At 31.7% G+C, this 16,875-nt stretch overlaps 1 protein-coding gene across 1 annotated transcript in view; it reads right to left on the reverse strand.

The window, feature by feature from the left end:
• Positions 1–16,875, reverse strand: part of LOC118187171 (uncharacterized) — a 732,208-nt gene that overhangs the window by 38,976 nt on the left and 676,357 nt on the right. Inside the window, exon 6 of the mRNA XM_085815129.1 lies at positions 952–1,106. Within this exon, the coding sequence (XP_085671255.1) occupies positions 952–1,106 (155 nt within the window). The remainder of the gene's footprint in view (positions 1–951; positions 1,107–16,875) is intronic.

The following is a 16,875-nucleotide window of genomic DNA, read 5'->3' on the forward strand; positions in this document are numbered from 1 at the left end:
TTTCTTGTTTACTATAGCTCGCGCAATTGGCAGATATCGTGTAGGCCAAGGGGTTAATTAACCATTTCAACTACTTAAAAGCAATAGATGCAGTTCTTAAAATTATTAGTCTTTTACATTTTAATCTGATTTATTTAAATAAAAATGCATTTAGTTCGTGATATATCGCATAAAAACATTGAATATTTTAATTGAAATCTTAATGTAATTATTTTGTTAAAACACTTCCTACCATATTTAACCTGTTTTAGGCATTTGCCACATTTCTGAAATCTTGAAATATTTTTGTAAGTTGTGGAATATCAGGTATTTATACATTGAATACCCATTTTTATTATTAATGTTATGTTACCTATTTTTCACTTTTCAAACATACAGAAGTTATACAACGTTCCTATTTTAGTCTAAATATCTATTTTTCTAATATCCTATAAACTGTTTCGATGTTTCTCTTAGGTCATTTCTATCGGTAATCCTCACTGATAAGACATACTGAATTTTAAAAGAGCTCTTTATAGTAACATCTGTAAAATTTAAAGCATTTCAGATTTTAGTGTTTTTTATTCTTATTTGTAAGTTTTATTTTTTATAATGAGAGCAGAATTTTCATAAATATACATTAAAGGACAGAAGGAGTGTATAAGAAATTAGATTCCGTACTTTTTTACAAAAACGATTTTTTTATTTAATTTTAAAATGCCAAATTGTGAATATTTGTGGCATTCGAAGCATTTTTACAATTAGAAGTTTATGTCTACGACAAACTGCGAAAATAAAGATCGGGTAAGGAATTTTGTGCACATGGTGTGTATTAAATAAAATGTTCTATTGCACAATTCTTTTTAAAACCAAAGACTAAACAAAAATATCCCATTAAAATATTACGAAATTACACGGTGTCTTCGAAGTCTTTATAAGTGTATATTAAGAATTCATGAAAGTACTACTTACCAGCGCTGTTCCTGTCCAAATAAATTAGCATCTCCAGAGGAGTTCCTGGCTGGACATTGAGTGTTGTATCCAAGATTTTACCGTGCTGTCTAACTGCCAAGTTTAGAAAGGGCACTGGCGCTCTCGCTACGATGTAATCTGTGATGTTGATATAGCTGTAAAATAAGGAATTTTAAATTACTCATATATGTAAATTTATACTTATTACAGGATATTTTTATGATGAGATATTATAATTTTTAAAGCAATGCCCTTAAATTAATAATAAGTGTTCTTAATTAAAGCTTATTACAAGAATATTAATAAATTTATACTTATTACAACTCGTGTTTTTAAAATTTCTCTATCTTAATTTATGCATATTATATTACATTATATTATAACAAGATGTAATCTGAACAGTGTATTAAAATCAATAGAGCAGAATTTATTACTGGTTAATTATTATAGAAGATAGTTAATTTTGATAAATCTCTAATAATAGGAAGGTAATGTATTACAGAAAGTTTCGAAACCTGTTTTAATTATAAACACAATAATTCTTGTTATTATAATATTATTATAATTAAGTAATTATTGTAATTAACTACAGGTAATAGTGTTACAGATGATTTTTATAAATGTGAAAAGTAGATTAATTATTGCAGGACATTATTATTAATTTCAAAACAGTAATTATTAGTTGCAAATAATTAGTGTTAAATTAATAATTATTATTATTAATTACTTTTATTACAGCAATAAATTTATACTTATAATTTGGCTTGTTTTAAAAATTATTCCTAAAAGAAAACATTTATAATTATTCCTGCGTTGTATTTTTACTTTATTTTTTTTGTATTACTTAAGTAACTAAATTAGTTTGTTTCGCGTAACTATATGTTTATTTATATAGCTGATCACTGCCTAACTAAGAAGCTGTATAAAATAGTTGACCACTGCCTAACTAAGAAGTTATCAGCTATTTCATCATAGTTAGAGATATATCCGAAACAACAGACCATACATACATACATATATACGTACAGTATACATACGTACGAAAAAATGTTACGAATAAAAAGATGTTACAAAAAATCTCTTTTGAATATATTTTAAATCCTTTTTGCAACCCCTTTCGGTAAAAAAGTCCTTTATTGTGTCCTTACGTACAGATGTCACGCAAAAACATCGTTAAATTGCATTCAATAGAGGTCAAAATGGATAATTTCATTGAAATACGATACTGGAAAATTTTTTGCGATTACAATACTTCATTTACTTCATACTAGCGAAGTAAAAAACTAGGCAATAGATGCAGTTCTTAAGAATACCAGTTTTTTCCTTTTCTATCTGATTGATTGAAATAAAAATTTATTTAATTCATGATACTGCACAATTGTTCACTCTTTAAATATACAGAAGATGTAGAGAATGAAATGTTAGTCTAATTGCATATCCATTCTAAATTTCACCATTCTACCTGGGCCATTACTATCTATAATTTCTACTGATGCACTATATTAATTTTTAAAATGATCCTTTTGTGCGATCGCTAAAATCTGGACCTTTCCAGATTTTTTTTTTTTTTTTTGTACTCTTTTATTTGATATTTTTCGCATAATTCATTTTTGCAATATTTTTCAGTTTCTTTAAATTCATTCATCATTTAAATCCATATCCTCTAGTTTAAAAGATTCCAACTTTTTAAATTTTTATAAAAGGCTTTTTAATTAATTTTGGTTTTATTTTCTTAGTTTCTCCTTTTTTGGAAAACGAAACAAAACAACATCGGGAATGAAAGTTTAAAGTGTACTTCATTTTATAAATCATGATTTATTTTCTATCCAATTAACAAAACATATCGAGACCATCTAGTAAATATCATTACACAGTTGCGAAAAATCTGTAGCTAATGTATCTTGCGCAGATAATAACTGTGAGTTCAATATACATTTCTTATTCAAATATCATTTTTATAAAGACTTAATTTCAGCCCAACGACATAAGAAATTCCCGAAACGCATATTAACCATTAAGATTAGACGTTGAGGATATTAGTGCCATCCCCTTAGTGGCTGTTAACATCTTCTCTGAGAACTCACTGCAATTTATTCGTCAAAAATAACCCACCGCCTGCTACCACACACGGCAAACAAAATAACAAACTAATTTCAGGCTTATCGGATGCAATCCCTCAGACTTCCAGAGCATGGGAATTTCTTTTTTCATTCAGAACTCTAGCTCATTAGAGTGGTGAGTGCATCACGGCAGAAGAATTCACAAGCTTCGCGAAAAGAACGTTGCAAAATGTTCCATGGTGGCATTTTTGTAGCCTTAAATACCCCCTTTTGTTGATACACATACGGGATCTTTCATGGAAGTAAATTAAACTACTTAGCATAAAAATGCAAGTATATCATCATTATCATCCTAAGAATGAAGTGTCAGGCATATTTTTAAAAACTAAGGCTATTTCTGAAAGAGGAGAGTTAAAGAAATGGGTAAAGTCTTGGGAAATATTTTAGTAGGGGCAAAATGGTTGTTTGATGTTCCGAAGGTGCATATTCCAGTGTTAAAATGTTTCTCCAGAGTCCTATATAAATCTGAAGATAATGTTTTGTACCATTGTGTTATTATATATCATTTAAGAGTTTACTAAGAGGGTTGAAAAACTAATATTTTAATTTCTTCCCAATGCAAATTCGTTATAATTGATATGTATGCTTATTTTAAAATAAAATAATTTATTAATTATAATACATTTATTGTAATCTACTGTAATAATAAAGAAGAGTGTCCATGTGTTTGTCTTTCATACAAATCTACAGTTTTATTCCGATCTTAAAGAAATTTAACACACCTGATCTTCAAGGAAAGTTCATTGCCTACATAAAATTTCTCAAAAACCACCCCATGGTGCCGCCATTCTTTATATATGTTACAAGCAATGTACGAAATGCCGACATTCTCCAGAATATGTAGGCATTTTACAGAATGCCCGATATTTTTTATGTAAGGTATCAAGTTATAAGGTATTTCTCCCGCCTTGTTAGCGTGCCTTTCTGGTGCAGTGGTTTGCACGCTGGACGCGTATTACAGAAGTTCGTGGTTCAATTCCAGGTGAAGGCATTGCTCATTTTTCATCTTTCCTGCTTTCAAAATACCTAATGTCTCTACAGTGGGGCCCGAACTAAAAGGGTGGTGGATGATGATTCCAAAATACCTAATGTCTCTACAAAGTGTGAGAATTATTATATACTTTGACTAGGCATTGTATAAAATACCTAGGCATTTTGTTAGATTGGCCAATGCTATTTAGGCAAACTATGTAAACATGTTATGATAAGGTGTGCATTCCTCAAAAGTATAAATGTTACTTTGAACAAATATTGAGACTGCATTAAAACTTTTATTCGAAGTAACGTAAAGAAAGATGAAATCTGTACAAAACAAAATTTATGCCTTTCTTATTAAAGAAAGCAGTGTTTGAAAGTGTATGGAATGAATGTATTAAATGTGCGGATTATGGATTATGTATGAACGTATTAAATGGGTGGAAATGCAAAACGAATCGAAGATGCATTTCATACTTTGCCAGTCTCTCAGTAGGCATTCTACAGGATGCTTAAAAATGTAATAATGATAATGGTTTCATATATTGTTGGCCAGATTTGGGCATTCGCCTGACATCTGGACACTCTATATATTTATTGTTGGAAGCGTATGGGTTCGTAACAGATTGAATGTTCACAGCTCCGTTGATAGATTGATAAATTTATTTTATCGAGAGAAACACTTCAGAGATCTGGAACTTTTCACAAAAATAGTTGTATAACTCTTCACAATATCACAGAGTGCAATAAGTACTTACACTTCAGACTACTATGAATGTTAAACACAATGCAATGCAAAGCTCAGCTAAACAGAGAAGCGAAACCGGAGATAGTACTGGGAATTCACGCCGAGCTAACAACAACAACTAGTGAGGCCAGATGTTCTCACCGGCCTTACATAGTTTTCACCCGCCCGCCTAGATATTTCTATTACTTTCTGCTTCTCGAAGCTACTGGATGAGGTTGGAATTACTGTTACAGCTAATATAGTGATCAATCACATTTATTCAATTACAATACGTACTACAGTGATACAGGGATCGGACCAAAGTGTCGCCAAATGGTCGCCAAGTTTAGCGACTTTAGGTGATTTCTCGCCAAATTTGGAGATAAAATTTAGCCTCCAAAACCGTTGCAAATCTCGCCAAATTACTGAACCCATTTACTCAATGTTAAACAGACTTGCACCTGTACTCTTAATTTTCCAGAATAGCGAATATATAACAAAAAGGTGTATGTCAACCCCCTAACACTCGATCGGGAATTCTAAAGATAGCTGTTCTTTTTAACATTTTCGTAATTTTGCCCTTGAATTTTGATGCTTTAGCTAAAAAGACAGAAAACGTATGTTAACCGGACTGAGTCCAAGAGCAGGCTACGGTGCTCAGCGAGAGCATAAAAAAAAGAAGTTTTCTGGTACGATTTTCCTTTTTGTAAATTCTTAGATTTATCATCCCCTTCTACGGATGCGAGTCATTGTGTAAATAAATGTAATTCATATACCAGTCTTAGTTAAATTTTGCATGATCAATGCCTTCTTTAATTTACATACGAGTGTCACACTGTTTTCGCGGAATAGAAGTCTCTCATTAATATTACTTCTCTTTATGGAACACTAGTATCATTTTTTAAAACTGAAAGTGCTGCATAACGTCAAGTTATTTGAATAATGCACACACGAGGTTTAGTAATTTCGTAGTTAATGAATAAGTTATTAAAGTCGCAAACAGTTTCATACTTAATGCTAATGAAAAATGCATTAGCTGATCATATGTCAGATCATATGTCTTTCTATCATTCCGTGCAAGCATATTTCACATTCTTAAAATTCACACGATAACTTTTCGTCAACAAATATCCACTCTGGAGTATCCACTCTAGTATCCACTCTAGAGTATTGAAATATAAGAAGTGCTGAATGCATTATCCAAACATACACGTTTACGCAAGCGTGCTTATATGGCCAATATTTATTGCCGGTCTTAGTATACTACTTCCTCTTACAAAAAAGGGTTTAAATTAGGGAAATATTTATACGACAGCATTTTTAAATTTAAAAAAATTAATTTTGTAAGTATTTACGCAACTTCTAATCATAAGGTTTTTATGTTTTCTTCTTTAAAAATGAAGCAAAGGTTTCACTTACATACGCCAACAATGAGATAGCAATCTTAGCGCTTGAATGTTTATGAAAACATACACTAAAAAAATCTGATGTGTACACCACATGACTTCCTTGTATTGGAATATTAAATTATACGCATTTTTTCTTGCTTTTAATTTAAACTTATTGGATTGAATTAAATCTACTTCGCCCACAGCGCATAAACCACAATAGAATAAATGCATTCTTTAAAATTCACTCTAGTATTTGTTTACGATAGCGACACTCTGGCGCTAGATTCACTTAACAGTATTAATAATTATATAACAGTTAACTTATATAATAATTTTATAACGGAAACTAAGTTAACTGTTATATAATCCAACAATTATATAGCAGTTAACTTATATATTTCGTTCATATTATAACTCATAATGCACAAAATTTATATCATTTAAAGAATTATCTAATCGTTGCCACATGTTCTATTCAAATACTATAATAAAGCTAGAATGATGTATAAAAGAAATTAAGAAAACAAAACAAAAAAGAAACAGTTTTTCACAGACGATTGAGTATTTCTCATTTAATTAATTCAGTTCTCACTTCGCGAGAAGGCAAAAATACATAAAAACTCAAAATATCTATATTAAAAATTACGAAGTAAATCTTAAACGCTTAGTTCCTCGAAAAAATTTCAGAACGGATTAAGCATGATTTAAATAATAAATGAAGGCGTTATCTTTGTTGTTGCGAAGCTAAGTTTCTCTAGATTGGCAGCAAATCCACTAGTCTCCTGTTTCAAATGTAAACATCAACGGCCGCCACTAAAAAAGGCTTAGCGGCAATTAAACAACTTTAAAATTGCTGATAATTCTAAAAATATTGCACACAGATTTACTAAAGGCATAAAATCCTTAACCGGAAGATAAAAACAACATAATTCAATCCTTTTTAAAGCAAAAAATGTACAATTTACCAACATATAAGAGTAAAGAAACTGAGATGACTGAGCCGGGTAACAGAGTGGATATATATATAAATATATTTATATACGTTTGGTGCGGCCGATTGCAACCAAAATACGAGGTGCACATACGTTCGTACAGACGAAAAATTCTCCTCAGAATTAATTTTAAAGCAGTTTTATAATTTTTTTGAAGGAAAAGAGTATTTTATTCTGCCCTTACGTACAGATATCATGCAAAGGCATCGTGAAATTGCATTCGATAGCGATCAAAATGGATATTTTCTTTGAAATATGCTGTCTGAAACTTTTCGCGATTACAATGCTTCCTTTTTACTTCGTACAAGGAAGTAAAAAGAAAGAAAATCTGAAAGGATTCAAATTTGAACGGCACATCAGATGATTTATTAAGGTTTTTATACTCTCGTTGAGCATCGCAGAGCACCAAATCTGCTTTTCGACCCATTCCTGCTATCAAAATCTTTTATTTTTTTTAGCTTAATTATTAAGCATCGTTTTCTTCGCATTTACATTCAAAAGCATTTCTTGGAATTTTATTTCATTACAGTATAACATAAAAGTCAAAAGAGCAAAATCACAAAATATAAAAATAGCATGCTTTTAGAATTCCTGATTAAGTGTTAGGGGTTTCTTTTTATGTCCGCTATATAATTTCTTTGAAAACTAGCCGATGGAGTGGTCAGTGGTCTTGCTTTCAAAAAGCCGAAATTATGGTTAGAGATTTTAAGATAAATATTTTACATAAACTGTTTTGCCACTTCTCGCTTTCAAACCGATAAGTTTGATAAGCAAAATTTCGTTAAGTTTGTACAAAATATGAAAAAGTCAAAAACCATCTTCCTGCTTCAAAGTGCTCATGTTCGAGTGGAGGACTATGTGTTTTGAAACTTCGATGGCTCTAGGTACCATCGTAATTTACATTGTGACAAATAGTGATTCTTCACTTTTTAAATAATACTTCCCGATAACATTTTGTGGCAATAATCTTAAAAGCGATTCAGACAAAAAAGTGAGTTGGGAGATGAATAGCATCTGTGGTGCTAATTAATTAATTATAAGCATGTCCACAGACCCTTGCATTGTCAGAGGGTTTTAATTCTAATATATCAACGGAAATACTTTATATACTATATTCAATGAAAGAGACAGACCGTGATATGCCCAATACAATTTACTCCATTATTTTATCATGTTCACCTAAGTAAAACAGTGCTCGAATTGTAGAAGCCTGCATCCTTTAAGAAGACTCCTTTAAGGGCTTATTAAGCACAATAGGACTCTTAACTAACGTAAGCTTAGAGCATTCCCGCTTTTGACGAGGGAAGAGCATTAAGAAGTTTTTATTCGCTAGGGCCTGGGGATAAATTTCTTTCCTTCAAAGACTCTATTGTAAGATGCTGAGAATAGCTTCGAATTATCCGATCAATCACGTTCTCTTTTGATTAGATGGATCCTTTTCAGGGCAGTAGTATTTTCTTTGAATTACATCAGCATCTTTAAACGAATGGATGTGTATTTTCCGCTATAACATGGGCTTTACAATAGCGAAGGTGTGCGGGTTAAATAGATTAATCAACATAGGTTTGAAAATAATGGATATAATGTTTACATATAAATATATTTGTGAAATCTGTGGGTGTGTTATACATCAGTGGTCTCGAACTGGCAGCTTGCTGTTCCCCAAGCAATATCGTATCGCCCGCGACGGCATTTCAATTCCGTATTTATTTCAAATATGGTGAGAAAAATTTTCAAGATTTTAGTTATTTAAAATACGAGTTTCGTTACTTTCATTACCGTTAAAAATGAGTATGAATAACTCATCATAAAATCTATAAATGTAGCGAATTAATTTACAGTGACATATAAATCTCATTCAGGGGCTTAAAGATAACAGATTTTATTAGTTATCCTTACTTTTGTCAAAAACAAACTCACTTACGAATTTTTGTATGATTTTTGTCTGGGAACAGTTTTATATGCGTGTAGCTTTTTGTCTCAGTTGAAAGTTAATAAGAAAATAACCCGATTAACTGATGAGCATGTACAATCTATGATGGATATATCTAATTCCTAGTATCTTCTCTTCAGGGTTACAAATTATTCATGTCGTTTCAAAGGAAATCGAAACGCCATCAAGTGTTAATCTGTAGTAAGAGATAAAGAAGTTTATAAATTTACATATGGTATATAGCGTGCGTCAAAAAAAGTTTAAAAAGTAAGAGAAGGCTGCTGTTCTTCGTTATTCTCAAGTTTTGTCCCAATTGGTAAATTTTTCCTGAAAAGTTTCTCAGTTTTCTTAATATCTTTATTTTTGGTTTGAATTAAATGTTAGATTTATTTAGACGAAATGTCAATCTAAGGATTTAATGTCTGGCTCCAATGCATTTGAATTACAAAGTGTAACTAACAGAAACTATCTTACACGTGCCAAACTTTAGATTCCATATACAAAATACGTAGAAATTTGAATTTTTCATTTCCGATAATATTTCTGTTGTTTATTATTCTTTAGTACATATTACATATTTACATATTTATCAAACGAAGTTTAACTCAGTCGAACACGCCTCGCTCCTGCTCAGTTATTTCGTAAAGCCCCAGGGCCATCTTAATGAATGAGTCTTCACCTTTCTTCTTCGTTTAGTTTGATAGATTATGACAAATCACACTAGAGCTATCTGTCTAAGGGTAGGAATTTCGAAGGCAAAATGACTCATATTCACGTCACACATGGGGAAATTCACGAAAACGCCCATGCAGCCAGCTCGTTCGCCCGAAACGGAAGCAGGTCGGAACTATCAATGCTCAGCGATTTTACCACTCTGCCACTGGTGGGCTCATTCTTCTTGAAATCATTGGATAAACGTAAAAATAATCGAAGGAATACGATTTGCTAAGCGGCAAAAGGCCAAGAGGAAAACTACACGAGGAAATACGGTGTTTATTCTTTATGTAAATTTAATAAAATTATTAACAAACACAGCTGTTTAAATGCAGTGTGTTGCCAGTCATCAAAGCGTACCATATTTGTGTTTCAAACTTAATCAACAGACTCGGATATTCAAAAGAAATGTGTTGTCACTCCTGAAATAAAACATTTTTATCTACCGCGAGCCAGTGTGTTGCTATTCGGCAAGAGGGTAAGCTATCTAATTTTTCTTTCAAACTGAATTTCTTTTGTAATTATTAACCAACTAAGAGATTTAAAAGCAATAACCACAGTCCTTAATCTCTGTTATGGTTAATTAGCATCTGAAGCCCTTTTTTCGTTTTTTATAATAATTATCTTAGGCGGCAACCAAGTAAGTGGCTAGTTCATAATTTTAAAAAATTTCCCCACTTTTCTTATATTTTAATTTGTCATCCTAAGAGAATCCTGAGACCATCATAAAGCCCTTATTGAGATTTTCTTTGCATTGACGAACCAGGACTGTATACTAATTTTTCTCTTCGTTCTCAATAATAAATAGACCTTTTTTGTTGCATTTAGGCAAACCCATCCTTCATCCCTTTCAGAATGTATTTCCGTTTATGTCCTAGACAATGTTCACACGGATTTCTATAAATTGTTCTGAATTGAGGTACATGCTTCCGCAAAAGCTACAGAAAAAATTCTTTAGGCTTAAGTTCTAAATATGGGTTTGTTATTTTATTTATTGCTGTTACAGTAACGTTTAAAGATTTTGTAACTGACTTCTGCGTCGGCGGAATATTTATCATTACTAATTTTTTTAATTTTAAAAACATTAGAAACAATATATGCATTTTATGGGTATTCATTTAGAGTCTTATCTCCATGTAGCAATATTGATGATTTTTTCCTTTACGATTAAAAATGTTGCTTATTTTCACTTAAAAACTTTAATAACATGTATTTCTTAAAGTTTTTAAAATTATGATATAGGAATATTTCCCTTCGAAAAGAGCAAAAACGTATTCTTCAATCCACAAATTGTTTACGAGCGACATTTTGAAAGAACAATCAATTTAAAAGCTGCAGATGACATTCCTCAAGTAATAACCTGTTGCGAGAATTTTCTACTCCAAAAAATTTGGTCTTCTAAAATTCTTTACAGACTCTGTTCTAAAATTGCGTAAACATCCTCTGTAGTTATAGTAATAATTATGGCATCAATTGAATATATTTTAGTTAGTTCTTGCAGGCTTCCGCGCCACGCTTTGCACCGCGAAGCTTGAATTTATTTTTTGTTTATGTTTTGTACAATCTTAAAAAAATTAAGAAACTCATCGATTGAAAAGCAATCTGTTATCATTCGGCAAAGCATAATTTTAAATTTAATCAATTTAACTCCATTTAGTTTAATTATTTTAAATCAAATTCTTCTAGATTAAATCAATATGAAAAAAGTGTTGTCACTCCTCGAAATAAAATACTTTTATCTTTCACTTACCAGTCTGCTACTATTGAACAAACCGTAGATAAATTTTGAACATTCGTTAAAGAAACCCCTTGACAGCGATGTAGGGAAAGATGTAAATTTCGTATTTTACGTATTTTATTTCTGCTTTTGGCATGCTTTGCGCCTCTGTTTTTTGCGGTTATTCAAAATTTGATGACCACATTGACATTCAATCCGAAATAAATCACATACAAAAGTATGTGGTATATTCCGAATTGAATATGAGATAATTTTAAAGGTGTTTTTGCCCAAGAGAGCGTCAGTCCGAATGGATAGTAGTATGCAAACAAAATTTTGTGTCCTCCACTATAAACGCCTGTATCAATTTTCAAATTCTTACCCCCGAATATTATCGCCCTGTATTATTTTTAAAGAAATTATGTTGTAGTATGCTCCTCGCATTGTGAAAGAAAAGGTACCCAGAGTCATCAAATTTTGAATAACATACTCCTCCAACCGAAAATGTTCATCTTGAAGCCCGAATGTTGAATTTCAAATTAAGGTTATTATTTTTTTAATATTTTGCAAAATTCTAATGAATTTTTGATTAACAAACTCTACGATTTCAGTTTTTAAATATTATTTATCTCGCTGGATCTTACGGTTTTGCTAGGAACTGATAGCGGGTAGGCCACAACGACGACGTGAATCTAAGATGACTGACATGGTTTTAAATTTGAAAATATGTAAAAATATTTTTAAAAAAAGCCCTTATTTAGCATGCGTCCCTATTGGCAGAGAAAATGCAACAACTTCCACGTAAACCTAGGATGGGAGCCGCAAGGGGTATGTTACAAAATATACTCTGTGAGGTCGACCCCCTTGGGGTGTTTTTTCGAAATTTTATGCAGACAGTGCAAACCTGTGAAAAATTATTTCAAGAATGAAATGCAACCGCAGATCTGTATGAATTACAATTATACAAATAAACAAACTGATACTCTTCTTTATATGTATATATGATTTTAATTACTTTAGCTAAGGATATTTAAGGTCATCAGCTAATAATTAATGATAATTAAAATGTCTCTGAGTTTATTGCATTTAAATCGCTTATTTTCTTAATTAATAAGCGAATAAATTTGAAACAAAAATCAAATAGAGCCACAGCATACTGCTACTTGGAAGATAAAAAGATTCTAATTTGGGAAAGAGTAGTAAATTTCTTTTAATTCTTTCTTAAATTCGAAAGACAAATATATTCCGCTTTCCCGAGTTTTCTGATCAGATTTTAGCATAAATATGTTACGTTTTGCAGAGTAGCAACACAAAGCTTTTAAATCACTGAGTTTTTAATAAAAAATTCGTTAAATTAACGTAACATTTATGTATATAAAAAGGGCGAACCCCGTGGGGGCGTTGACAGTGACCTTTCTCTCGCTTTGAAGGTCAAGTATGCCAAATATCATCAAGATCGAAATAAAACTCTAGATTTTTATGAAAAATAATCACACAGACGCTCTTCTTTATGTATATAGATTTTAAATTTCATTTCGCGACTCTGAATCTGCTTCTCTTCCAAGAAAGTCTTGTATTATAAATAAGTAAATGAATACAGCTGAGAAAGAAAAGAAAAAATATATTGTCGCATATCTGTTTTCAAACAGAAATCATAAAGGGGAAAAATTGAAGATTTATGTAACCAAACGTATCAAATATATCTTAGAGCTTCATAAAAGACATGAGAAAAACATTATGAAGAGCAATCTTAATGTTCTGGAAAACACTCAAAGGAACGATTTGGCTTCGCTAACAGAAGGCATTTTTATCACAAGGAACGGTTGTTCGTTAAAGAACTATGATGGCTCATCCATAGAATTACATAAAAACCTCCATCTAAAGAATCCTCAAAGAAGAAAAAAAGAAAATTATCTTCCAGCTTGCATGCCCAAAATTCTGACTACAAAAAAGTTCGAATAACCTTCAGTTTTGATAATAAAAAATAGGAATAGTTCTTACAGAAAGAATTTACCTTGATGTATTGCTTCGTGAATGAAAAATTCAACAAAATTTCGATAGTAATTTGTAACTGTAAAGAAAAGTTATTTTCAAACCTTAGGTAATCATAATTGTCGCGTTTCCGTGGAAGGATATTATTCATTTTTACCTTCAGCCAACCTGTTTACAATGTAAGAACAGTAATAATTTGGGTCCAAAATTTCGATAGTGAGTTTTCAGTGAATAAGCACGAATTATAATCCTCCCAACACATTTTGACTATTTGTACAATACTATTTGTCTGCGTGTGACGATTTTTTCGTCTGCGGTAACTCTTATATGAAACTTCCAAAATTTCTATTTTCCGTTTCTAAGCTTTCTAAATTCATATAAAGAGTTGATATGGAGTTTGGGTAAAATTGGACAACCAAAAATGGTACTTCATTTTAAAGCCCATAAGAGTGTTGAATGAAAAATTATACAAAGAATTAATCCAAAACATTTCGATTTCAGAAGTTAAGATTTTCATATCGATGCGAGTAACATATTAGATTTTGATATTTATTAACTTGGCAGATGTTTTTTTCAGATCACGTTTCTTTTTGCTATATTTTTTTCTAATTTTTAGAGCAAACCTGTCTGTTTTACATCCACGGTTACACCTTTGCACACTAGACGTTGAACAAAATAAATCTATAATGGCTTATTCTAGGCCGCGCTCAGACTTGTTCAAACATGTTACGAATACCTTTTCTTCACTTCGCCGTTCGCTCATTCCCGCGCGTGCGCATCAACAACCCTGTATTGGGAATAAATATTAAACAGGACTATCGATTTCGAGGGCGAATAGGTACGGGCATAAGTAAAAAATATTTTGTTTAATTAATGACTTTAATTCCAATCCAGTCCTCCAGTAGCTTGTTAGTCCAGTTTCAATTAGTGACTTAAATCCAACTTTTAAAACTCTGTCAACTTAATTTTTCAGGGAGTTATTATTTCTATGAACAGATGGTGCTACCTTCATTCGCTGGGTTTGGTATAAATACGGCTGTGTCTCTTTCCTTCGTTGCAAGATTTCTTCGCTCCTAATAAAGAGGGACCTGTATCAGTTTACCCTAGAAATCAATAATGTTTTGGCTAAACATCTAAGCAAAGCACAAAGTTGTTACTTTGCTTAATTATAAGATCTTATTCTTCTAAATCTCCTTTTTTTATAACTTGAAAATAAATAACTTGGTCACAGTTGAACGTTTCGAAGAAAGCATTGTATTATTTCTAGAACTAAGAGAGACGAAGGGAGATAGGAGAGATGACTATTTGCGAAGATGCAGAAAGAGCTTTGAAATAGAGGAATTAGTGTAACAGGATGTGGTTTGTTTTCGTAAATAGTTATTGTTTATTAAATAAAATTTAAAAAAGGTGTGAAGACCATTTTATTAAGAAAATTGGTCACTGGTAATATAAGTAACATAAATAATATGAAAAGGTAGAAAACGCAACACACACACCGCGTCCAGAAAAGTCCTAGCCTTATTTAGTCTTTATTTTTGCATCCATTGGTCTTTGACCTTCCAATTACAAATTTTTTAAATGACATATTTAATGAAAAAATTAATTTTTATAAAATTTACAAAATCTAAGTTTTTATATGTTTTCCTGTTACTTATACCTATACTTTGGAAACATTTATACTCATTATGAAAAATCAAAACCAAAAAGATTTGACTCCTGTATGACAGAAATTTCGATGTTGAGTCAACATGACTTCCTTGTACGGCCTATTAAATAATCTTTTTTTTGAACAACAATAAACTGATATTAAATATTGTTAATTAGATATTTATGGTTAGACTAATTACGTACATAAACTCTTATTATGTAGTCAGATTTCGTTGTACGTTTGGTACTGCTGGTTGCAGTAAGAAGAGATGGTGCACAAGTAGATGTTAAAGCAGCCCCTAAAGAATTTCAGCTTTCTACGGCTAATCGGTTTAAAGCCACGCGAAATACACGCATGCGTACATACGTAGGTACGTACAGATATCACAAAAAATTCCCTTTTAAATCCATCTAACAATCCGTTTTGGAAAAAAGAATCCTTTATCCTAACGGTCCACGTGGACGTCACGCACAAAAATTATCCAAATGAATTCGGAAACATTCAAAATGTATATTTCCGAAGAACGATTACAATATTTCCTTTATTTCGTACAAGGAAGTAAAAATGGTTGAGATATTGATCTTCAAAATGTAAGATATTTGACATCATTTTCAACTTGCTTTGAGGTGTCTTACTATGCAAATTAAAATAATCTGAAATTTATTTTCGTCCTTTAAATGCCAAACAATAATATTCTTTTGTGATTTACGAGTGCCTTATATTCTTTCTTTCTTTCTTTCTTCTTCTTCTTCTTTTTTTTTTTTTTTTTTTTTTTTGTAATCGGTATGCCGAAATAATGTTATCACAAGTTAATTTATAAGTTTCAATCGCTAAAATTACGTTTTTAATATTGCCATGAAGATTACTGGAGGAATTAAAGCAGCATAATATTCATAAATTTGCAGGACTACTTTCGAAGATTCAAATATAGAACCTTCTCTTCAGCTGTAGAAGTGCAAATGGCTTTTGCAGCTTGAGTACAAACGCCACGTAAAAAAATAATCAAAATGGACTAGGGGACGGTCAAGATAGATATTTCCTTTGAAATATGAAATCCAAAATTTTTCGTTATTACAACACTTCTTTTACTTCGTACAAGAAAACTAAAAGACTGATAGAGAAATAAATTTTACGACGATCTGCATAGAGAAGCTCGGCGCTGAATGTGCTATTACCAGAAATCTTTTCCTGAACTGATTTATTTTAAGGCGGGCACTAGCCATTTTAGGCTTTGGCTACTTACTAAGGCCCGAAGTGTTGGTCATTTTATTATGGAGGTTGCTAACAGGCGGCCACCTTTACCTCCTGTGAAAGGACAGACAATTTTACATCCAAGCCTTTTCCGCGATTCAAATACGGACCTTCGGTACGGCAGTCACTAACCACTTTCCCGTCTGGGCGGCCTGATCTGATCGTAGGTGACTTGCGCTTTTGTATTTTTACTTCCTTGTACGAAGTAAAAAGGAAGTATTGTAATTGCGAAAAGCTTCAGGCAGCATATTTCCACGAAAATATCCACTTTGACCGCTTTCGAATGCAATTTAACGATGTTTTTGTGTGATATCTATACGTAAGGACAGAATAAAAGACTCTTTTCCTCCAAAAAAACTAAAAAACTGCTTCAAAATGAATTCTGAAAAGAATGTTTCGTGGCGTCTGTACGAACGTATGTACGTACGTGCGTACGAACGTACGTGCGTGCATATGTACGTATC

The sequence above is a fragment of the Stegodyphus dumicola genome, chromosome 4 (genome assembly GCF_044657685.1).
Source record: "Stegodyphus dumicola isolate Sdum_Otavi_A_Nest chromosome 4, ASM4465768v1".
NCBI lineage: Eukaryota > Metazoa > Arthropoda > Arachnida > Araneae > Eresidae > Stegodyphus > Stegodyphus dumicola.